The 24336-nt window shown below is 46.0% G+C and overlaps 1 protein-coding gene across 4 annotated transcripts in view; it reads right to left on the reverse strand.

The window, feature by feature from the left end:
* C1PH16orf78 (chromosome 1p C16orf78 homolog) overlaps nt 1-24336 on the reverse strand; it is a 598571-nt gene that overhangs the window by 22352 nt on the left and 551883 nt on the right. For all 4 annotated transcript variants that reach the window (XM_069649671.1, XM_069649646.1, XM_069649662.1 and 1 more), the window contains one exon: nt 20529-20931. In XM_069649671.1, coding sequence (XP_069505772.1) covers nt 20529-20931 — 403 coding nt within the window. The remainder of the gene's footprint in view (nt 1-20528; nt 20932-24336) is intronic.

The following is a 24336-nucleotide window of genomic DNA, read 5'->3' on the forward strand; positions in this document are numbered from 1 at the left end:
GGTTTACATTACGAACGAAATTTTCCGTGCTCTTGACGGCAACATGTGAAGTGAATTAAGAGTAAAATACCTTTCAACGTTCTATAATGCGCATCGCTCTTCAAGGAAACTTCCAGGAAGTGTACTCCATACAACATTGCATTCAACAGTGAGAAAACAGTCTGGTTCAGAGATTTCTTCCTAATTGTCAAAGGAAAATGGAATATACGTGATGCCCACTGACTAAGCTGCCTGTCAGTTTGGATATGGTTGTTTCTTTTGAGCTTACATAAAATGGAATATACGTGATGCCCACTGACTAAGCTGCCTGTCAGTTTGGATATGGTTGTTTCTTTTGAGCTTACATGTTATGATGTGACATTCCAAACTGCACTATGGTTATTGTGAATAACAGTCTTTCTTTCACAGGTAACATTACAAAGGACTTTGTTGCTGAATATATTGGACTCAATTGAGTTGTATGCTCTTGTTTACCGAGTATTATATGTGCAAATTTCCTGAGTGTGTAAGGTTATTCGGTGGAAGAATGAGTGAGTGCAAATGGAAGTATGAGTGAGTTGAGTGTGGTCATTGAGATTTAAAGACCGACTGCAATATGTTGAATATCATTTTTTTTAAAATTTTTTTTTTGGAGAATATTCTATTTGCACTATTCTTGTCAATGACAGTCTTTCTTTCACAGGACGTCACAAAGGACTTTGTTGCAGAATATGTGGGACTCAATTGATGTTTATAATCTTGTTTACCAAATATTTTATGCACAATTTACCTAAGTGTAAATGGGTTCTGTGAGAGAGTGGAGGTGTGCAAATTGTGGGGGATGTCGAATCCCGACCGTTGTGCTCAGCAGTCATTGGCGGTCTTCCTGGTTTCAGGTGGTCGTGCCGTATCTTGGGGGACTGGGTGTCCCGGCACTAGATGCCAGTTGTGGTGGTCTTCCTCGGACGAGGTGGTCGCGCCAGGTACCTGTTGTTGGGGCAGTTGGTCCCTTTGGAGAATTGCGACACTTTGGTGTGTCAGAGATAGGGGGATAGAGAATCCCGACACTGTGGTGTGTCAAATGGTGGGGTATGGAGAATCCCGACACTGTTGGTGTCGAATATTTGTGCTCATTGGTGGGCACAGTGCAGTTGGCATGTTTTGTTGTAATGCCAAGGCTTATGTGAGGCAGTTGGCATGTTTTTGGAGTGTTGCTATTGTAATGTGCTCTCTGGTGAAGCATGTTATTTTCAAAGTTGTGTCCATGCTGCTTACCTAGTATTAAGTCGACATCTACTTAGGTCTATGTCAGTGTTATATGAACGACATTGGTTTTGGTGCCAGGTGAGGGTGTTTAGTGGACGCTTTTGGTGGACGCTTGTTGGTGTCTACACTTGTATATGCTATAGGCAGATAGAGGGGTATTTACCCTGTGGTTTTGTCATTAAACCTGGTAGTTGGTGAATGTTGACATAAGGTTTGATAGGTTGTTGTAGGTGGCAAAGTTGGGTTATTAGATTGTGGGCTGGTCCCATGTTGATGAGTTCCATAAGTGGCCATTATGGTTCTGGTGATTGAATTTAAGTGGTTGGGCTAGTTGATAGCACATTATGGACTTTGAGGGGAATAGCAATTTTCCTTTGCTTCTAGTAGTTTGCAGGATGGGTTTCTGGAAAGATACTTGTTTGAAATATAAAATGTTCATATGTTTGACTGTTCCCTCTGTTTCTTTCCTTCATTGTGATATTATGTATAGGGGGAGATGTGTTATGAGTAACATAGCCTGTGTTTGCACCTAACGCCTTTCCCTGTGTGAGTATGAATCTGGAATGTTGGTATTACAGTGTTCCAGTTGGAATGTGATGGTATGACTGTGAAGGTTCTCCCTGTGCCAGTTGGAAATGAGCTTGGCACAGGGGGGGCCGGTGGTTGCTTCTATCTGATGAACTTGTCCTGTATTTTTCCTTATGTACTCACCTGTGTTCCTGTGGATTTACTAAAGATACCTATACTTAACAAGGCTCCCGAGTGGTTACTTATAACCCCAAACCCACATCATAACACAAAATCACGTCCCAAGGAGCTTTTCTCAATCCTACAGGAACTTAAAGGATGCTCTACTACTCCTATTACACTTGTGTGGCCCCGTGACGGCCCCGTGACGAGGACTTTCATCTACCTGGATACCTATGGATCCATAACTGCCTGATATATCGGATGGTCGCCAGCCTGGAATGAGCAGTGTGTGACTAATTTATCCACTGCAACCTGGGCTATAAACATACCGCTTTGTGAACCGCAGACCTTGTTATTGATTAATGATTTTGCACACCAGCGGCAGGTGATTTCCTGCTCCACATTTTCGATAATAAGCGCCAAAGACGTGGTGGTTTCAATGGTAGTTCTTACACCTGTTCTTTGGACTTACGTGTAAATTGTTGATATATGACAAAAAATTGGTCATGCTGATCAACTCTGGGGTATAGAGTCTTTGTTGACCTTTTGAAGGAATCATGTCATGAAGATGGCCTAAGAAAAGAAAGATTTAAGACACTACAGATAGTGTCTGAAACACAAAATGGCCGAAACATGTCGACAGCTATCTGAAATACCCTTGTGAATCAATTGTGGGCTTCTTATGCAAACAAAGCACTTTGTGTTGTTCGCACCCCCTTGTCCCATGAGTGCATTTGCACCTTATGTACTACATTTTTCTAACGAACTGTGAACTGTTTAACTGTGTTATGTTGTATGTATGGTAATTGTTGCCTTTTTTTATTCATATACAATGTGTGATATTAAAAAGTGAATTTATTTTTTGTAAGAATTGTGTCTGTGCTGGGTTCATAATGTCTCTCAGTAATAAGATGGTATTTGTTTAGTTTGTAATTGGTTGTCACTTTGACACATTAGGGCAACGGAAAGAGGGGGTAATCAGACTCACCTTTTGTTTTTTCCTTTTCGCGTTAATTCCCTTAGAGCTCTGATCCCCCGAGAAAAAAAGTTTGGAAATCTACCTGGTCTAGGTAACACCTGTTGATAATGACTGGTGTCAACGTGTCCACAATGGATACATAGAAAAAAACATGTAAACATCAGGATAATATACAAGTCCAAGCAAAAACATTCTCTGCTACTATAGACTTTACCACCAGTCTAGTCAAAGGATGTGTTCCTGATTCAATACCCTTTGCATTCAAATCAGTATCAGATGAGGAGGTCCTGGAGGTAGTCCAAAACGTTAAACCCAGCTCCTGCAGAGGTGACATATTCCCTGCCACTCTGTTTGAAGAGTTTATCTCTACTTTAGTCTCTTGGGTCACAAAGTCTGTAAATAGCTCCTTCCAAGAGGATACTGTATCCGAAAACATTGAGGAGGCTTGGGTCACACCATTACTGACGAAGGACAACCTTGATCCGTCAGTGGTTGTTAACTATCACCCAATCACTAATGTTCCTTTTGTTTTTAAAATTCTGGACAAAATTGCATATATGCAGTACCAAATGTTTGTTAAAAATGAGTACATATTAGCAGTCCAGCAATCAGGCGTCCGTCACAACTTTGGGACTAAGTCAGCTCTGCTCGATTTGAAAATCTCACATTGCTAGTGTCATTGAAGAGGGAAATGTAGCACTGCTTTTGCTTTTAGACCTTTCCGCCGCTTTTGAACTTGTGGACCACTGTCTTCCGGCGGACAGACTATCTACTGTTGGCAGATGTACTCCCGCAGCTACAGCCTGGTTCAAATCCTTTTTTGGTCCCAGAAGTATGAAAGTCGTATAGGACATGGCCCTCTCTAACAAGACTGACCTTACTTGCGGGGTACCGCAGGGCTCATGCCTTTCGCCGCTGCTCTTCAATGTCTATTCTAGACTTCTTTGCGACCTACTATCAACCCTGGGGGTATATTTTGTAAACTACACCGATGACGCAGAGATTGTTCTGAGGTTATCGGGTGTATATACTGCTGACTCCCTGCATATCAATAATATTTTCACTGCAATTCCTAAATGGATGGCAACAAACTCAGTAGCTCTGAACAATTAAAAAAATGGAGCACCTCATCCTCGGCAACCAGCACAAGCTTAAAAAGCTTGACTCAAACTATGCTAACTTTACCATTGCTGAACATGTTATCCCTGTGTCCAAAACAGTGAAGATTTTCGGAGTCTTTTTTGACCCCCCAACTATCCTTCAATCGTCAGGTCAGCTATCTTAAATCCCCATATTGCTACTATACCCAACTACTATGTCACATTCGCCCGCTCTTATCTGACGCTCGTCGAGCAATGATAGCAGCTGCTATTATTAATTGTAAAATAGATTACTGTAACAGTTTACCGATAGGCACATGGCAAACCAATCTAAAAAAACTCCTGGTAATTCAGAACGGCGCTGTACATGCGGTTTGTGGCTTGAAACGCAAAGCACATGTCACGGGCTGCCCATCCAACTAAGAATACATTTTAAGGGCCTAGTCAATATTTTCAAATGCCTTCATGATGAAGCGCCATCTTACCTGAAAACCAGAATAAAGTAGAAGCCCCGTGGACGCTCTTTGCGCTCCAATGACTCAACTCGTTTGAGTCAACCTTGCATCCTCCAGAAAGAAATTGAGGGAGCCCGTTTTAATTTTTGGGCTCCTGTCCTGTGGAAGGCTCTCCCCAAACAGTTGGCTGATATCGGCTCAACTATGCTTTTCAAGAAACACCTGAAAACTTTCCTTTTCGATGCTGAATTCGGCTGAATGTTAAGCTATAACAGGGTTACGTCCACATGCGGTTTGTGGGTACAACACCTATACTCTGCTGCTCCAATCGGCTGGCAGCTTATTACTGCAGACTAGGATCAGGGTTTGGAGGGAGCCAATCGGTGCACTTTTCGCTGGTCCTACGCTTAGCTATCTCAGCCTCGTCTCCTTTACCCCGCACTCTTTAGCCTCCTCACTGAGTGAGAGAGGGAAAAACATGGGGAGGAAGGCGAAAAAGTGGGAGACGTAGGGGTGGGAAGGCGAGAGAGAAAATGAGTGGGAAAGGGCGAGGTCGTGGTGGAATACGGAGAGGGCATTTGCGAAAGAGAGAAGGAAGGGATGAAAGAAAGACCGCAAAGGAGCATCACCCATACGCGCAATTATGGTACTGGAGGGCCCCAGTGCAAGATAATAAACAATGTTTGCAAATAACAGATGTCAACCCATTCACAGAGGCAACGGAAAGCCTATTTTTATTTCACATATGTGATTTAAGTGTGTAATTTCATGTACCATAAAATGCATAATTTGTACCGTGTATTATGTCCCACTAATGCCAGCTTGGGGTCTGGGGACCTGTGTAAACCCTTTCATTGCTGAGTGCCCATCGTGGCTACATATTTAGAAAGTGAGTGTTTGAAGGGGGGAGTGGGGTAGGTAGGGGAGCACAGGAAGACCTACATCAGGGTGATGCACACATACAGTAAACATACTCAGCGGCTCTGCCGCAGCCAGCATTTTTGCCACCTGTGTGAAAAAACAAGTTCACATAATGCGAAAGTTTTAGTTTTACGAAACACAAGCTCTAAGTAAGAGGCCTGCCTTGCTTCGTATACTTTTCTGAAGATCTTGAGCCGTGCCAGGAAGGCGGATGTAGCTGTACATTGAGGGAATACCGTGGGTATCTGTATAACCTTCGAGTGATGGGTTGAAAATCTGCAGCGCGGTGAATCGGCCTTTAATCCTGCGGTGAAACTGCCTTGCCCAAGGCCTTTGAGAGGAAAGCAACAGAACTTGGAGATCAAGGAATCGCATTGCAGACCAAAGGATCATTTTGTAGGCCTCCCATGGTTTGTATGCCTACACTTTGGTTATACTTGTGATGGAGAATAATATAGTCCCATTATTTCCTCCCTGATTCTTCCATACTTTGCCATTACAATGGAACCTTATTATTTATATGGGGCAACCCTATAGTTCGTTTTTTCTTCATAATAGCACGTTATATTAATATAAGCTATGAAGTGAATCAGAATCACTTACCGAGCTGCAGATAAGACACAGGGCCTCATTACGATCCGGGCAGTAAGTACCGGTCATTACCGGCATAGCGCAATTACCGTGTCCGTGCTGGCAATAGACCGCTAAAAGCGGCCCATTATGAGTTTGCGGGCACAAGCTTTGCGCCATGCCGGTAATGACCCCACCGCCATGCCGTAAAAGTCAGAAAAATCCCCCTTTCCGGCATCATCTGTAGTGGAAATAGCTCCTCCGGCATCCAAGCCATCGGCATTAGCGGTGACTGTAAATACGCGGAACCGGAAGTAGCGTCATCGCACAGGAACGAAAAGGAGCACGGCGGCCATCTTTAAAAACACAATCCATTGCCATCCACCACAACCAGGAGCCATCTGACCCCCAGAACTCCAACACACCTCCACGACTACCTGTTGCAATTTAGGATGCCAAAAGCAGTGAAAAAAATGGGAGATCGCCTGCGCAAGGAGCGCTTCTACAGAGAGGAGCTCACCATGTTAGCAGAGACACTGCAGGAACATGCAGATGTGGTGTTCTTAAACGACATGTCCCGTCCAGCACTGCAGCGTAAAAAGCAGACTTGGGCAGAGGTCGCCCAGAGAGTCAGTGCCGTTGGCACCACACCCCGCACACCCAAACAATGCCGTAAGCGCTGGGATGACCTACGTCTACGAGTGCGAAGTATACTCTCTGCCAACCGCAACCTTGGGATGGCGACAGGCGGAGGTGCGGAGTCACCCATAAAACTACAACCATGGGAGGAGATATGCGCCACCACCGTAGGCACCGAGGCAGTAAAGGGAGTCGGGGACATGGAGTGAGAAGCCCCGTCATCAGCCGATGCAGGTAGGTGTCTCAAATTAAATAATGCTAATACCACCACGATGATGTCCACCTGAACTGACAGTGCAATGATGTAGAGCAGGGTCCACCAGACACATAAGTACAAGACTGCCTACAGGCAGTGCAGAGCATCACCTTGTCCACATGCATAATGCACCCCATTTGTGTTGCAACCCAGACACCTCCATTCATCACCCACCCAAGAGTGAGGCAACCCGTATGTCACTCCCCCCAATGTTAATCATCTACCATTCCATATCAATGCAGCCACCCCAATGCATGCCCGATGCCCGTAGACCCATCACTAACCCTCTCCCTCCTTTGGTCCCCCACAGGCACACATTCTGACAGTGGTGATGAGGACACCGGTGCCACACCACAGAAGAAGGCCAGGGCCGAGGAGGGTGAACACCGCCCCTCAAACTCAAGGGGCAGAGGCCAACCGGCACCACCTCGGAAGGCCAAGAAAACCACAGAGGCCACAGCACCAATATGCACCACGGCGCCCACAAAAACACCCACACCACCCACCATCACCCAGGAGGCATTGGCCGAGGGTACACCATCAGCTGGCAGCAGCACAGTCGGTGAGACAGCTGCCACAGCATCCATATCGGATGACGAGGGCGACGTACAGCTGCATGGCCCAACACCCGCCACAGGCCCCCTCCACTCACCACACCTATCCCCATGCAGCGTGGTGGACGGCAGCATGCACGGGCTGTCACCTGGAGATTCATGGCTGGCAAGTTTCAGCCCCATGCCAACTGTGCCTGATGACCAAATCATGGTGGAAATGCCTCACACTTCCACCCCAGTGACAACCACCCAAGAGGGGATCATGGCTATACAGAGGCGCCAGGAGGAACTCACAGGGCTGCTGACACAGCATATTACCGAATGTACCCGTGCAAGGGATGACATCAGGGATTGTGCTGCATCCATAAAATCAGCCATTGAGTCCACCTCAAAGGACATTTGCACGAAACTTGCAGCAGTGCGCCACGTCCTATCGGAAATGGTGGCAGCAATGCGGGACATGCATCCACCGCAGGTCCCAGGACAATCTGAACCATCATCAAATGCCAGCTCTACTAGGACCAGCCCTGTGCATCGGTCTAGCAGGAACCTGCGGAGATTGGACAGGGGGGCACCTGGTGCTGGAAGAGTGGGAGGGCAGTAGGCACAGCCATGCATACTGGTGCCATGCGGACTACTGGTGCACGCTACTGCACACCATATGTTGGGAAGTCAAGGGGGGAGGGGGGAGAGGGTGTGTGGGGGAGTTGAGGAGGGAGGGGGAGAGGGTGTGTGGGGGAGTTGAGGGGGAGGGGGAGAGGGTGTGTGGGGGATTTGAGGGGGGAGAGGGTGTGTGGGGGAGTTGAGGGGGAGGGGGAGAGGGTGTGTGGGGGAGTTGAAGAGGGAGGGGGAGAGGGTGTGTGGGGTGGAGGGCTTGTTCACTTTGTTATGGTTCTTTAATACACATTTTGGTGACTCATGATTCACATGTGTGGACATTGCTTATTGCGTATGTGTGCTTTATTGGTGAACAGTGTACAGTGTCCATGTCCCTGACAAACCCAGTGCCCCGAGTGCCACATCCATGTCACACTCCACGTCCATGTGTGCTAGAAACATTGGTTGATCAGAGTCTGACGCATGTCACGTCCCTCCTGTGCATCGCTGCCTTCCTGATGTGCTGACCCATCCCCACCCTCCTCATCCTCATCGTCAGGTGGTTGCAGTTCTGCATCAGGGGGCAGGGGCACATTCCGTCTGATGCACATATTGTGTAGCATGACACATGCCATGACAATCTTGGCCACCTTCTCATGGCGGTACAGGAGTGCCCCACCAGACCTGCTGAGGCAGCGAAACCGTGCATTCAAGAGGCCAAATGTCTGCTCAATCACCACACGGGTACATACGATTGTAGTCCTCCTCGTGCCTGTTCTGTGGGTTCCGGACTGGGGTAAGGAGCCACCTCCTCAAGGGATAACCTGCATCACCTGCATGTGGGCAACAATGTATAAGTGTAAGTTATCACATCATATGTGACCTTGATCAATGACACCATAGCATGCATTGATTTCCTGATTGCACCCACATTCCCATGCATGAATGGAGACACACAATGTGACTGCTATGTGTGTATTCCTCTTATGGACTGGTGTGCGTGCCATCGACTAGTGGCCGCAGGGGGGTCCAGTTCCTTGTAAGTGCTCATGCACTGTGTTAGTCCACGCCGGTTGTTTCCATGATCTGGCTGATGTGCAGTAATTTGTATGCTTTCATCCTGGCACCGTTGATGTCAGCCTCATGATGATGTCACTATGGAAAACAAATGGTGTAATGCACTTTTGTTGGACCTCTGTGTCAGTGTAGTGGTGCATGAATGTATTTGGGCCTCATGTGACTTCGATGTACGCAGTAATGGGGGACTGTCCTTTCAGTTGATGGTATTTGGAGCTGTGTATTGGCCATAGTAGTTGCTTGTAGCTGCATTGTGTTGAGGGGCTTACTTTCTGATTAGGTACAGTGCACATGTAGTTGGCTATGGAATGGTTGTGACACTGCATCATTTACATGTTAGGGCAGCTTTCATCTTTCATTATGTGGTCAGGTGTCAGATCCAGTCTGGGCTGCTTTGGGGTATGAGCATGGTCCATTCTCTCAGGCACTCGTAGCCAGGTGAAGTATGCATCTCTCCCCCCCACCATCTCAGCCAGGTGAAGTATGCATCTCTACCCCCGCCCCCATCTCAGCCAGGTGAAGTATGCATCTCTACCCCCCCATCTCAGCTAGGTGAAGTATGCATCTCTAGCCCCCCCATCTCAGCCAGGTGAAGTATGCATCTCTACCCCCCCATCTCAGCCAGGTGAAGTATGCATCTCTACCCCCCCATCTCAGCCAGGTGAAGTATGCATCTCTACCCCCCCAATCTCAGCCAGGTGAAGTATGCATCTCTACCCCAACACCTACCCACATCACATTTCCATGGGCCTAACATGCGACTCACCGAGAAGCCAGGATCTCTGCCCTGCATGTCGCTCCATGTAGCGTGTTATCATGGAATTCCGCAGGACCATTGAATCATGGGTTGATCCGGGGTATCGGGCACAGCAATGTGTGATGATCTTGTTTGAGTCACATACCATTTGCACGTTGAAGGAGTGGTATAGCTTACGGTTGCGGTACGCTACCTCCATGGCCTGTGGGACCACCAATTCCACATGGGTGCAGTCGATGGCACCAATGCACCCAGGGATGCCGGCCAGTGAATGGAAACCAACTTTGGTGTTTGAGATCTCCTGGGCAGACCGTGGTAAGTAAATGTAGTCGCCTGTGTGCTTCAGGAGGGCATCAAGCACTTGGTTCAGCATACGTGAGAATAATGGTTGTGATATGCCATGCATGTGCCCCACTGTGTGCTGGTAGGTGCCTGTGGCCAGGAAGTGGAGCACAGACACTACCTTCAGTAGGGGTGGGATGGCGGTGCTTGATTCAATCAGGCTGACAATGTCGTCATGTATCATATCCACAATGGTGGTGATGGTGTCCCAGTCCAGACGGTACAGGGTGTGGATCTGCTCTGCTCAGGAGTTAGGTTGAATGGACTGGCTTGGATGCGAGGGATTGGGGGCTGCCTGCGTGGTGGCACTGGCTGCACTGGTGGGGCATGCTGGCCCTGCATCGCCCTCCTTCTCCTCCTGTGTCTCCTCTGTGCTGCCAGTTGTTGTTGTTGTTGTTGCAGCAGTTCCACAGCAATCATATCCTCCAGCCCCAGCATTGCTAGTAGTATTGGAATCATTGTGGAGTGTGACTGGGTGTGGGAAGGGGTGGGGTGTGCTCCTTTTGTGCTGGCCCAGTCTGTAGTGCCTCCACATGTGCTGATTGTGTGCATCTGTGGCAGTTGGAAACACTGCACATGGACGTTTACGGGTGGTCCGCAATGCCGGAATTAACTCCATGCCGGTATGGTATTTTTCGGGCTTCAGTAAGGTGTTCATGTCCGCCTGACTCGTGATGTTCCCCTGTTTGCGCCATGCTGGTATTTGCGGCATGGTTGGTCACGCTCCCGCGCTATTAACGGCACCGTTAATTACGGTGCCGCTAATAGCGGATAATCGTGTCATAATCGGCCGGAGTGGTAAGCGATGCCGGTAATCCTTTACCGGCATCGTTGTTCACTTACCGCCCGGGTCGTAATAGGCCCACAGTGCATTACATGATTTGCCCCGAATCACATACTTTGTTTGTACCAAGCAGACTGTATTTGGAATATGCACTTAGATTTGTAGGCCAGGCCACCCCTGTGCATTTTTACGTGTTATGTTTTAGGCCACGCCCATCATTTCGTATACAACGCCCATCAGGCAAGCCGCGCCCACACAGGTGGGCCCCCAGTCAATATCTACCCCCACTTAAAGTACGGGTTAGTGACATACCCTGGTTTAATCATGTTAAATGTTTGGTGCACAAGATGAATGACAATGTATACTATATTAATCTGAGACAATTGACACCTGTGATACAGAAAGACTTAACTGTGCGCCTCAAGTATTTGGTCTTTGATAATAGAGAATCAGCACGGCTCACTAAACTTCCTAATAGAAGACATATAATTGTTACACAAGGTAAAATCCAAGACAATTTGCTTGGGAGCAACAAACTAACGGAAAGAAGTCTGATTGCCAGAGCTCGCTTTAACTGTTTATAGGTGGGCAAGGTTTTGAGTAGCCGAACGGGCGACATCCAATAGCAGACATGTACACTGGTAATGCTGTTATGGAAGATTTAGCCCACTTTCTGTTGTTTTGCCCAGCTTATTCTCAAGTGAGATCTAGAACTTTATTACCTGTTCTAAGAGGTAAAGGCCTTTCGCAATCCCGCCATGTGCTCTATTATTTACTTAATGTTGATATTTCGTTAGTAGCATGGGCAGAGGCGGAGCCAGCATAAACATTTTGGGGGCCTGGATGGCAGTTTTGAAAACTGTTAGTGAGATGTGACATTAAACCTATTACGCGGCTGATTACCCCCCTCACCCCATCCTACCGCACCCATCACAAACACAGGAGGCTGAGTAGATATTACACTTTCCTTTGGCCCATTAGGTCCATCTTTCACTCCAACTCACTAGACGCATAGCCATGATTCTGTAACAAGTGGGGCCTGGAGATAATGTAGTAGGGCCCACATTAAGAAGATCCTGCAGAAGGAAGGGCACTTGTTCTGCCCTCAGTCAAATGCAAAGCAGTGACAGAGTAGTGAGGGAGAGCGAACCAATCAAGGGGGGTGGAGGGGTTGTCCCCTTGAGAAAAGTTTTGAAATAATAGGTTAAAATAGTGCATTTTTCAGTACACTTTCTGTGATAAATTAGGTAAAAAGCCACACATGATGCCTTTGAGTACTATATGCCAGTACTCTGCAAGTGTATCATGTTGATTATGCTCGCCCATATACATTCTGGTGCAGCTATATGCCACTATTCTCACATATGAAAATACTCATGTTTGCTTGGTCCATAATGCCAGTAACAATACTATAACAAAGCATGTGTATGCTGGCTCTGCCAATACATGCCAGTATCCCCATGTAAGAACATACTCCTTTTGGCTTTGCCTTAATGTCAGTGAAAAAAGCCATGGCGCAATAAGAAAACATATACTTGCTGGCTACACAAATCCCCCACTCTCCATATAAGAACTCTCATCATGTAGTATTTGTTCCCTAATGGCAGTAAAACATTTCATTTCACAGTAAAAAACATTGCCTTGCAGGCTGCACGAATGACTCTACCCCAATGTAAGATTACTTATGTTCCCTTTGGTCTTACCACCAGTAATAAACTGCAATGCCACAGTAAGAAAACAATCTCTTGCTGGCTAGCCGGTTAGATAGCTCAGCGGGCTGAGCACATGCTGTTGCAATCTGAGTGTGATTCACAGGTTCAAATCCTGGCAAGGTGAACTCAGCCTTTCATACTTCAAAGTGACATTTCCTTATCTCTACGGACCTTCTACTATTATGGTGCTTTTGAACCTTGTTACCTCTCTCTCTTACTCTGTATTGTACCGTTTTTTCCCTGCTCACCAAGTTATACCAGTGCTGTGATACTTATGGGCTTGGGCACTGTCAATGAATGAATAAATAAATAAAGCTCATCAAATGAGTGCAAACTTCTGTTGGGTGAAACATTTTATGTAAATATGGACGTGGCCGACAAACCTAGGAGCAGCACCCACAGCATCAAAAATAGTCAAAAACCTTGGAGTCCTAATGGACAACGAGCTAACATTAGAACCACAAGTAAACGCAATAATCAAGAAATGCTTCTTCCTCCTACACTCGATAAAAAGAATCCTACCATTCCTGTCCTTCTCTCATAAAACACTGCCAATCATCGCCCTCATCATGTCAAGAATTGACTACTCAAACAGCCTCTACCTCGGAATGCAGGAACACCGGCTGAAGAAACTACGATGTATCCAAAACGCAGCGGCCAGACTCCTCCTTAAACTATCATGAAGGGACCACATCACCCCAGCGCTAAAAATGTTACAATGGCTGACAATCAAACAATGAATCACGTTCAAAATGATGTGAAGAACACATAGAGCAACCGATGGCCAAGGAGCAGAATTCCCAGAAAAGAAAATAACATTTTTTTCTTTCTCTTCTTTCTCTCTTCTCCAATCACTTTCCTTCTTTTCTTTGCTTCTCTTTTGCCCCTAGTTTCTGTCATCCTTTCCTTTCTCAACCTTCTGAGCACTGTGCTCACTGTAAATATTGTACAAAACCTGCATTGAAACTTGTTTTCATGATTCCTGTTTTATTCATTGACTGTTATATTGTATTGTTTTTTGACTTCCATTGTAAAATTTCAATAAAGAATGTTTAAAAAAAAAAGAAAAAAAAGAAATAACCATCTACCAACTGACAAGAACACTCAGATCAAACAACGACAGCTGCCTGGAACCAAAACCATACACGAGAAAAACACTTGGGGGATCCTCATTCTCCCATCTGGCAGCAAAAACTTGGAACACCCTACCGAAAGAAATACGCAATACAAAGGAGCACCTAAAATTCAGGAAACTACTCAAAACCTGGCTCTTCACCTCATAACCAGGCGGAATCAACTAACAGACTCCAATGGAAACAAACTCACGTGGCAAGAAGTAGCTGGGGAGGAAGGAGGCCCAGGATTCACTCTCTCCCAAGCCAAACCTCTACACTAGGCAAAGCCCAAGGTACAGGGACCGTAGCTGGAGATGAAGGAGAATTAATCATTAACTAGCACCTAACAGGACTGGGAGTGCTTAAGACTCAGAGAGAGGGGACCGTGCCCTAGGAGATCAGGAAGGGGATGGCAGGCAGGCCACACTGCCAACCAAAAAGCAACCCACAACCTTAGTGTTCTCAACCTGGGCAGGCCCTCACCACCTTCCCACCCACAGATCACCAGACTGTCACAGAGACATGCCACCGCCTCACACAGAACCAGATGAATGAACCACCAATGAACACTCCAGCAGACAGCAAGGGCAGAGACACCTAACACAGATGTTCGAAACAATGAGGTAACCCCACTAACCCACCTGCTAAAAACCTCAACTCTCTGCTTATACTGCTTTGCACCCTAAACAAACATAACCACTTTCTTGCACAGCCAACCAAATGCACTTCACTACACTGCAACAGCAAAACAAACCACACATAGGGCCTCATTACATGGTAGGCGGTAGCCATGGCGCTATTAGCACCATGGCTACCCCCTTACCGCATTCCGGGTCCTTGTTCCCGGAATAGGGACTTACCGGGTCATTCCGACCCTGGAGGACCCGGTAAGTCCCCATTCCGGGAACCATTCCCCATTCCCATTTGAGCCCCCATAGGGCTCAATGGGAAGGGGGAAGGCGCTAATAATGGTACTGCAATTTGTGGTACCGTTATTAGCTCTGAAGTCCCTTAGCGGGTCCCTCCCATAACGCCTGGTAAAACCAGGCGTTATGGGAGGGACCCGCTAAGGAACGTCGTAGTAGGGCAGTAAGGGATTACCGGCACCGGTGCCCTTACCAGTGCCGGTAATCCCTTACCGCCTACCGTGTAATGAGGCTCATAGTCTCACACAATACCACGTGGGAGCCTACCGATCCATAAACCACACATATGCTCAGAGAACAGTGTTAACCGAACTGAAGCGGTCAACAAGACATCACAAATCTCGCTCTACCTTTATCCTGCTACTCCCTACTAACCGTCCCCTGCCCTCTTACTTTTCCAGATCTGCCAGAGCGCCAAGGGACCACTCCGGTGGTGATAGTGCACGGTATAAATGTCCTTTAACATTAACATGTATGAATATTTATGTTGCCTTTGACCTTAACACCAGTAAAATAAAAAGCCAAGTCAAAATAAGGAAACATGCCCTCCCCATGTACGAACACTCTTGATTTTTCCCTTAATCAAATACAACATTCCATGCCACAGTAAGACCCAGCCAGGCCAGCCGACTGTAGTATTCCCCCACTCCAACCGCACCATCACATAAAACATTCAAGTTGGCTTTACTTTGCCCAAAAACGTCAGTAAAACATGCCATGCTCTTGTCAAAAAATGTTAATCCTCCAATGCACCTCCCCATGCCCCAGCGTGCATACACACATACATACACAGAGATATAGACACATTCAGACACATTCACCCACCAGTCACGCACCCACACAGCTGATCTGTCATTCACAGGAGCACCCATAACACTTAGACTGTGTGCTCATTAACACGCGCAGTCACACCCATGTACACCATTCACACTGCATTCATTCATAGGTGTGCACTTGCAGACACCGCCTAGCATACAAACAAACACCCACTTACACACTCCCTCGCATGCATGCACACATACATTCATACATGCATGCTTTGACACCCTCAACGAGTCATTCAGCAACTACCGTTGACGCTCACCAACCCTGCAACCAGATTAACCAATATCTTAATGACCCAGCTCTCTGGCTCAAACACTTTGCCATGAAACCAACTCCTAACCAACCTTGCCCCCTCACTCTCAGGAACAAGAGACTAGGCACCAGATTCCGCATTCGTCCATCCCGCACTAACACCACTAAGCAAGCCCCACGCACACCACCCAGCCCGCCTTCGCCCACCGCCACTTGCAAAACTAAGACCACAGGGGTTAAATTGCCTGTTTTCAAGAGTGCCCTCATCAATGCTAGATCTCTCATAGCACACGCTCTTGACATAGCCGACCTTATCATCACTGCCGACCTTGACTTCATTGCCATATCCGAAACCTGGCTACATGCCGCCTCTGGCCCTTCTCTATCCTTGGCCTTACCGCCTGACTATGGCATCACACGCTGTGACCGCTCCTCTGCCCATACTAGCGGTGGCGGCATGGCATTCATCCATAAAAACTCCCTTGACCTAAGATTGGTATCGACTCCAAACTTGAATCAGCTGAACTGCTGACAATCAAAGTACTACTAACACCTAACCAAACGGCCACCCTTCACCTTATCTACAGGCCCCCAGGGCCGGCACCCACCTTTGTCAGTGTAATTTCCACTCTTCTTCTTGACAAAACAAAAAACAACTCCCAAACAATAATCTTAGGTGATTTTAATCTAGGTCGCGGCGACCCTAAGGATCCTGTAGCAACTGATCTGGAGTATGCTCTTACTGACCTTGGCCTCACCTTGCACATACAAGAACCGACCCATATCAAAGGCAGGACCATCGATTGGTTAGCCGGTTCTAATTGCAACATCCAGGTCCTCAATAACTCCCCATGCTTATGGTCTGACCATCACATCATAACATTTAACATTGAAGCTACCCCGCAAGCCCCAACACCCATAGCCCCAGCCCTCCCCACCCGCATTAAAAAAAATATAACAAGAGAACAACTCCTCCCACTGTTACTCCCCTCTCTTAATGCGGTGACCAATGCCTGCTCATATCCCACCTCCCTAGCAGACATCTACAACCAAACGATGCTCACGGCTATTGACACTATAGCACCAATCAAACCTAGGAAGGCTAAACCACGAGCACATCTCAACTCATGGTTCACTCCACAGCTAAGAATCCTCTGCAAAGCCAAACGCTGCGCGGAAAACCGTTGGAAAAGCCACCCATCTGATGAGCATAAAGACGGCTTCCTCCTCGCCTCCCTCACTTATAAAGACGCCATCATCATTGCTAAAAAAGAATCGCTTAATAATCGTATCATGCAAGCCGACTCTAATTCCAAGGAACTCTTTAGAGTCCTAAAAGAGCTCGAAACCCCAGTCTCCCCGCCAGACACTTGCACGAAAGACAGCAAATGGTGTGCTAACATTCAAGCAGCCCTCCTAAACAAAATCTCTATGCTCATGCTCCAATCTAAAATAAAAGAAAAGCAGGACTGCCTGAGGCGTGACAACCGCTCACTCTCCCCTACTAGGCCCACCCTCTCCAACTCTGCCAACATCAAACCTTTCACCTTCGCACCGCTCACTGTCACCGAAGTAGAAAACATCATCCTCAGGATGAAACCATCCAACTGCCAAGGTGACCCGTGCCCAGCTCCCATCATTAAGGACTCCGCCCATGACTTAGCCCCATTCATTACAGCCTTCATTAACTCATCCTTTGAAACAGGTATTGTCCCGGACAACCTTAAAGACACCTGGGTGATCCCGCTACTAAAAAAAAACTTCCCTTGACCCAAGCATACCCACGAACTTCCGACCTATTACTACAGTACAATTTCTGCTGAAGATACTGGACCGTGCAGCTTACCTGCAGATCCAAAACTACCTTGAATCAAACAATCTGTTAGGTCTACGACAATCCGGATTTCGGCCCAGACATGGGACCGAAACGGCTCTATTAGACCTAAAAACCCAGATCGAAGTCCTGAAGGACAAGGGCAAATTAGCAATGCTATTAGTCCTCGACCTTTCCGCCGCATTTGATTTGGTTAACCACCAGATCCTTTGCAGGCACCTCCACTCTGCTGCCAACTTCTCTCCCTCCGCAGCGGCCTGGATCAAATCCTTCCTGAGCACAGATCTATGAGGGTCTTTGCACCTTCCGCTGCCGCAGATCCCTCCCCTATTCATTGCGGTGTTCCTAAGGGTTCTTGCGTGTCACCTACTCTTTACAATATCTTTACGAAACCACTCTTTGATGTGCTTGATTATCTGGGTGTCTCCTACACCAACTATGCGGACAACACCCAGATACTCATTCCCATCTCTGGTGATTATCTTGCTGACACCAAGGCCCTCAATGACGTCTATTTGGTCATCCAAACCTGGATGGCCCAGCACCAGCTATGTCTGAACGACGATAAGACAGAGATACTTATCCTGGGTACATCACAACGCCTGAGCAAACTTGAGCCATCCTATCAGTCATTCATCATAGACGGCAACTCCATACAAGTCTCGAAAGACACTAAAACACTAGGCCTTTACCTGGATTCCACCTTATCCTTGTCAAGACAAACTAATGCAGTCAGGTCCACCTCTGCCTACACGTGCAAACTCATTTCAGCCTGCAGACCATTCCTCACCACCCACAATAGCGTCACACTAGCGAGAACACTTATCATGGCAAAAATAGATTACTGCAGTGCTCTATACTAGGCACCAGCCAAGAAACCTGTCCAAACTCCAAACCACCCAGAACAATGCAATTCAAGCGGCCCTGAACATCCCTCGTAACCACCACATCTCAGAAGCCAGAACTAGCCTAAAGTGGTTACCCGTGAAGCAGAGAATTTCCCTAAAAACGCTTGCTCTCACGCACAAATGCCTAGCCAACAAGGCTCCGATCTATCTCTGCAGTCGGCTTTCGCGCCACTCCACTGCCCGTCCACTAAGAACTGCTCAGACTCACTGCCTTACTATCCCTAGGTTTAAGCTCCAAAAAGCGGGAGGCACTAGCTTCCCTGTCCTAGCCTCCAAACTTTGGAACACCCTCCCGCTGCCATCAGAGCTGAAGACTCCTTCAACACCTTCAAGAATAAAACCAAATCTTGGCTCTTTGACCAGCAATAGTTGTGTTAGACATCTGTCCTACTTACTCAGCCCGCCTGTTCCCCTGCACGATTTCCGGTCTGCTACCTTCCCAACTACCTCAGGGATACTTCCTCTGCGGAGCCTAGGGACACTGTACCATGTGTAATATATGTAATTATTAAGATTGTTATTATGCTGTATTGGTATACTTTTATTGTAATCTATCTGCCTGTATCTTCTTTTCTTGCAACACTGTACAAATTGCGCCCTGATGCCCCCGGGCCTGATGGTCTGCGCGTTGTAAATAAACAAATACAAATACAAATACAAATGCATACATACAATCCCTGCATGCACACAAAGAAACTTTTTTTAGTAAATGTTTTGTCTTTAGCTGCATATGGAGGTGACAGGGGCAGGAGGGGTACACTGATGGCATTTTGTCCTCTGCCTCTACTCCTCTACCTTCACTTCAATGCCTGTTTTCTCACCTCGGAGAGCAGTGCATTTGCTCAAGTAAATACACTGCTCTGCGAGGTGAGAAATGTGACAGGTTCTAGAGGTCTGATCCCGGGCCAGGCTTAATAGCAGAATGTTGCCTGCTGAGTCCAAGTGGCCGTGGCGGGGGGGGGGAGGGTTGGGGTGGTAGAGGCTTTAGCACTCCCAAGTCCATAAGTCCATGCCTGGCGCCTCCCCTGAGCATGGACATTAATATTATGTGTCCGACAGGCTGGGGGGATTCGTGGCTCATTTAAGAATCATCACCTTTAACTGTACTGTATTGCAGGGGGAAAATGTGAATAATAATTGATATGCATATTGAACATTCATTTTTCAGAATTGTGTATGTTTATATTTAATGTATGTAATGTGTAGAATGCATATTTAATTTTATATTGCCATCTTTGTAATCAGTGTTTTACATATCTATTGTTGAAGTTTGATGGAATCTACAGTGTTCTGTATGAACTTTAAACTGGACTGAAGATGCAGCCGGCTGCATTCCTGTTTACACTCCATGAAGGTAGTTAGTTGTTGGAAGAGAGGGATACAAAGGAGCATTGTGAGACGTTCATAAAACATAAAATAACATTAGAATGCTGCCAGTGGCTTATCTACAGCAGGAATACATTAAGAGGCAGTTTCATGTAGATCCAATAATTGACATGCTTGCTACCTGCTCATATTTCTGGTATATAGGGCCAGTGATCCTCCCTTTAAGACCAAGCAATTAAGGCCCTGCCTTAACTGGAAAGAGAGAAAAAATGCTTGTTTTAATTAAGTTTGACAACCAATTGTAACTATGAATAATTATGTTTTATATGTAACATGCACACTTGAGGAAGTTCTTTTCTTGTGTTGTATATGATGTTGTTAAAGTTTGTTAATCAAACTAAATAAACAACTTTTAAATGAAAAACTGAAAAACAAGTGCTCTAGCTGCCCCGCTTTCACAAGTCACTTCATTTTCATGGTAGTGTAGTCGTTGTGATGGAAAGACATACTCACACCCATACAGTCATAGCAACATCACTTAGAGCCATAATAACCACAAACCCAATTTCTATATTTTCACAGAACCACCACCACCAGAGGATTCGAAAGAGCATGTGCACGTATAGGCTTGTTTTGTTGCTGAACTGCAATGGTTCCTTATTACCTGCATCTTAAAATCTCTTCGGGTTTGATGTGTGGCAGGCTCACTGCGCGTTGGGATCGCTCCTCCTCCTCCCACGCCTTCACTAGCAACTCCTTCAATCTTCTCTCAAATCCAGGGAAACCAGACATGGCTTTGTTCAATTGGATTTTATCATTCGGGATATTTCTTCCACTTACAGCTGATAACCTTTGCAATGAGGGAAATATATGGATTGCCTCTTGGAGTGAAATGCTGCTGTCAGCAACAGAAGGTTTCTTGGCATTGGTGGACTTTTTGTGGAGCCTTGTGTTCTCTTGCATGATGTTCGTAGCACTGCGTAAGATGTCAGGGTGATTAAGAGTGGTGCCACTCATTGCCACATCTGATCCTCCAGAGGACACGGAACCTTTCGATTTAAGTTGTTCTAAACAAAACATAGACATCTAGTTATGGCGTAGGAATTTGCAAAATGTTCACAGCTCAAGGCACACATTCTTTACAATCAAGATAGATTCATATATTAATCATTCATTACACCAGACACAGTTCCTAGGAAGAGGCTGCAGGACAGGGGCTTCCCTCTCCATGCATATATTATTGCCGCACTATAGTTAAGTTGTGTAGCAAGTTCCATAGGAAACCGTTAAATTGAATTGCAAATAACCTTTGACTTGCTGACAGATTTGGCTGACATTTTGCAAACAAAACATGTGTCACGCACCCCACCCAGGCCCCTCCATCCCCCAATGGTACTTTTTGGGAAAGATTGGTTAAGAAATGAATAAGTTATTAAGAAAGCCAGAAAATCACTGTTTTTGGCCTACTCCAATTAATTTCCCCCTAGAGAAAAAGTCCAGCGCACAGCAAAAACCGCTGGATGGAATTCAATGAGGCACAAAGCGTTGACTTGATTTCTGGGGTTGGCGGGGTCTGGTGTTATTCTGTCCAGAAGTAGTAAAAATATTTGAAGAAGGGGATTCCCCCTTCTCCCAAAATTACAGCTATAGATGTGTCCCACAATGCATCATCGAGACTTTTCAGGAATTAAAATTCTGCAATTTCTTTTTTTTTTGTTGGTGCAATGCAAGATATTACCGCAGTTATAACCGGTGTTAGCCAAAAACAAAAAGTGCAAAAAAGCCATTTGGAGGAGGAAAAGGGATAACATCGAATCAGCTTAGAGGTGGGGCGAAGGGGAAGAGGACACCATGTGAAATTGGGGAGTTGGGGGGGCTGGGGAACGAGTTAAGAGATTGAATGTTTTCGTATAACTGCGGTTATAAATGCGGTTATAGTAGAAGAGGCGATCGGGAATGAAAGTGTGTCACATGAAATGAGTGTTTGGGGGGAATGGGAGATGGCTAGTGAAGGAAAAAGGACCTAGGAAGAGTGGGGGAAGTATGGCAATGGGGGGCACTGTACATGGGAGGGCAGGTGAGAGTTTTGGATTTTGTGTGCGTTTTCTGATAACCACTGATATTTTTGCGCATTTGTGGAAAACCATGGCTATTTGTAGTACATTGCTAATACTAACCGCAGTTATGGGAAAAATGTTTTACAAAAAGAAAAAGAGTTAAAAAATAAGATTCCGATAAAAAAGGGGAATGTTAGAGCTACAGTGAGGTGGGTGTAATAGGTGTGGCCGAAGGCTATGGCTAATGGGTTACTTTAAGGAACCGGATGGTGCAATATAGAAAAGTGGCCACGGCCAAAAATGATGGGTGCTTACACTTTGGTATCAGATATGCCATCTGCAAAGGAGATGTTCAAAATGTTTGCCTCTGTGAATTTAACGCCTAGACGAGTAATTAAAAAAAAATGTACTTAACTCGTAGTCTTAATACACCGCAACGAAGCCGACAAACGGCTGGTGCAGCGGCGTCGTCTGACATACTTCGCTTTTACGTGACTGAGCCGATGGAGATCAATGGAAATCTTTTGCAGGGCTTAATGAATTCAAATTTAACTCAAGACTCCAGCATTGAAGCAGGGTTTCAAATGGACGCAGCTGCAGTTGAGGGCTCTCATGGGATTGACGTCTTGGCATATGGGAGCTCGGGTCTAGCTGACAATGCATCCACCACACCAATCGTCAGCTTGAATAACGAAGCAACCATTTTGGGGGTAGTGGGAATTCCTCCAAGTAAGCAGACTTGTGTTGAGATTCACCCCCAAAATTGCTCTGTACGAAATGTTAATGGAAACTGTAATGGTGTGGAAGAAGGGGAAGAGGTCATTGATATGTCTTCCTGTCCGCGGCCCCCTAGCCCCTCCAAAGATGATTTATTGCAGTCACCTGCAATGTTCGATATCAGGACGAAATTCTCCTGCTCTCTCTCTGTCATTTGCTGCTCTGACTCCTAGAAGGGGAAATCTTCCATTCCACCCAGAGCCATTAATCCAGCCCTTGGCCGAGTGTAAGAGTTTAGAAAATACCTTACAAGCAATGAATACATCTCTATTCTCTTAAGCAAAATTATATGAGAGTTTAGACTTACGGTTAGTGAGGAAATCTGATATGATAACCCAATTATTAGAATGGCAAAAGGGTTGGAGTCATGGTGACAGGAGGAGGGAAGTTTTGGTGGATGCTGCACTGGATGTTATTGGTATCGGCTCTAATGTCCCACATGGTGGAAATGATGTCGTATTTTTGGAAGTGGATGCTGAATACAGGGTTATCCCAGAATCGAGCTTGGCGAGCAGAGGGAGAAGCTCTGGTGTAAGAAAGGAGAAGCTTCTTCAGTAAATTCTAAAGATTTGTTATAGACCAGGCTACATAACATTGGAGAAACAAACAGTACATTTGGTTGACATCAATTTAGACAACACTCTGGGGGGCTTAAATGAGAAAACCAGCTCATATGATATGTTCACCAAATCTAAAACGCAAAGAACTGGTGCTATGGTTCAGCAAAAGAAAACCAAGAATATGAAAATGGTGGTTTCTAAAAAGCGAGTGAGTGCTCACCAATTTATGAAGAAAATTACTCTGCCCAAAGTAACATCTCAAGTGCCGAGTAATGCATTGATTAACAAATACAATAAGATGGAAAAAAGGAAAAGCGAGCTAAGAACAATCCCAAATCAATTTAGTGACATCTCGCTGCAGGGGATCTGCTTAGATTACCCAACCTTAGATAACTTGGTCAGTAGAATAGAGTTAGAGAAGCAGGGTATGACTCCACCTCTTGACACTCTGACGAAAAGAGTGGGAAAGCAAAGTGTGGACACTAATGTGAATAAAAGCTCTGCTTCCATGTTTGTTCTGTCTCATGTAATTAAGCAAGGAGTGTGTTTAGGGCGTGAAGAGAATACAGTTGTAGATCAACCATTTGGTGCTCAAACAAACACCATGGTGGTGTCCTCTCCAAAGGGTTTATCGTCAACTTAAGGGACCATGAAGGTTACAAATCATCTTTGGAGCAAAGGAGAGAGGAAATAGCTCGATCACTTGGTTTTTTTATGGCAGGGATGGCTTCCCAGTCCCTGGCCAGTAGAAACAAGACTATTCTACATATGCAGGGAGTGAACTTTGGGGCAGTTGACGGGAATGGAAATGTGGCTCAAAAATCCAAGGGCAGAGATAAGAACTTTCATGGTCTGGTGGGTACGACTTCTACAGCCCAGAAAATATCAGACCACTACTTAATCATGCAGTGCAGAAGTAATCATTTTGCCCAATACGATTTGAATAGGACGAGTGTTCTTAATATCATTAGTGAGATACCAAGATTGGAGGGTCTTTGTTCTAGCGATATTGACTTGGTAGTGTTTATAGATGATTGTAGCACCTCCATTGTGAAACTCTGGATGACTTCTGGGGTGA

Source organism: Ambystoma mexicanum, chromosome 1p (genome assembly GCF_040938575.1).
Source record: "Ambystoma mexicanum isolate Mex_15411 chromosome 1p, UKY_AmexF1_1, whole genome shotgun sequence".
Classification (NCBI taxonomy): domain Eukaryota; kingdom Metazoa; phylum Chordata; class Amphibia; order Caudata; family Ambystomatidae; genus Ambystoma; species Ambystoma mexicanum.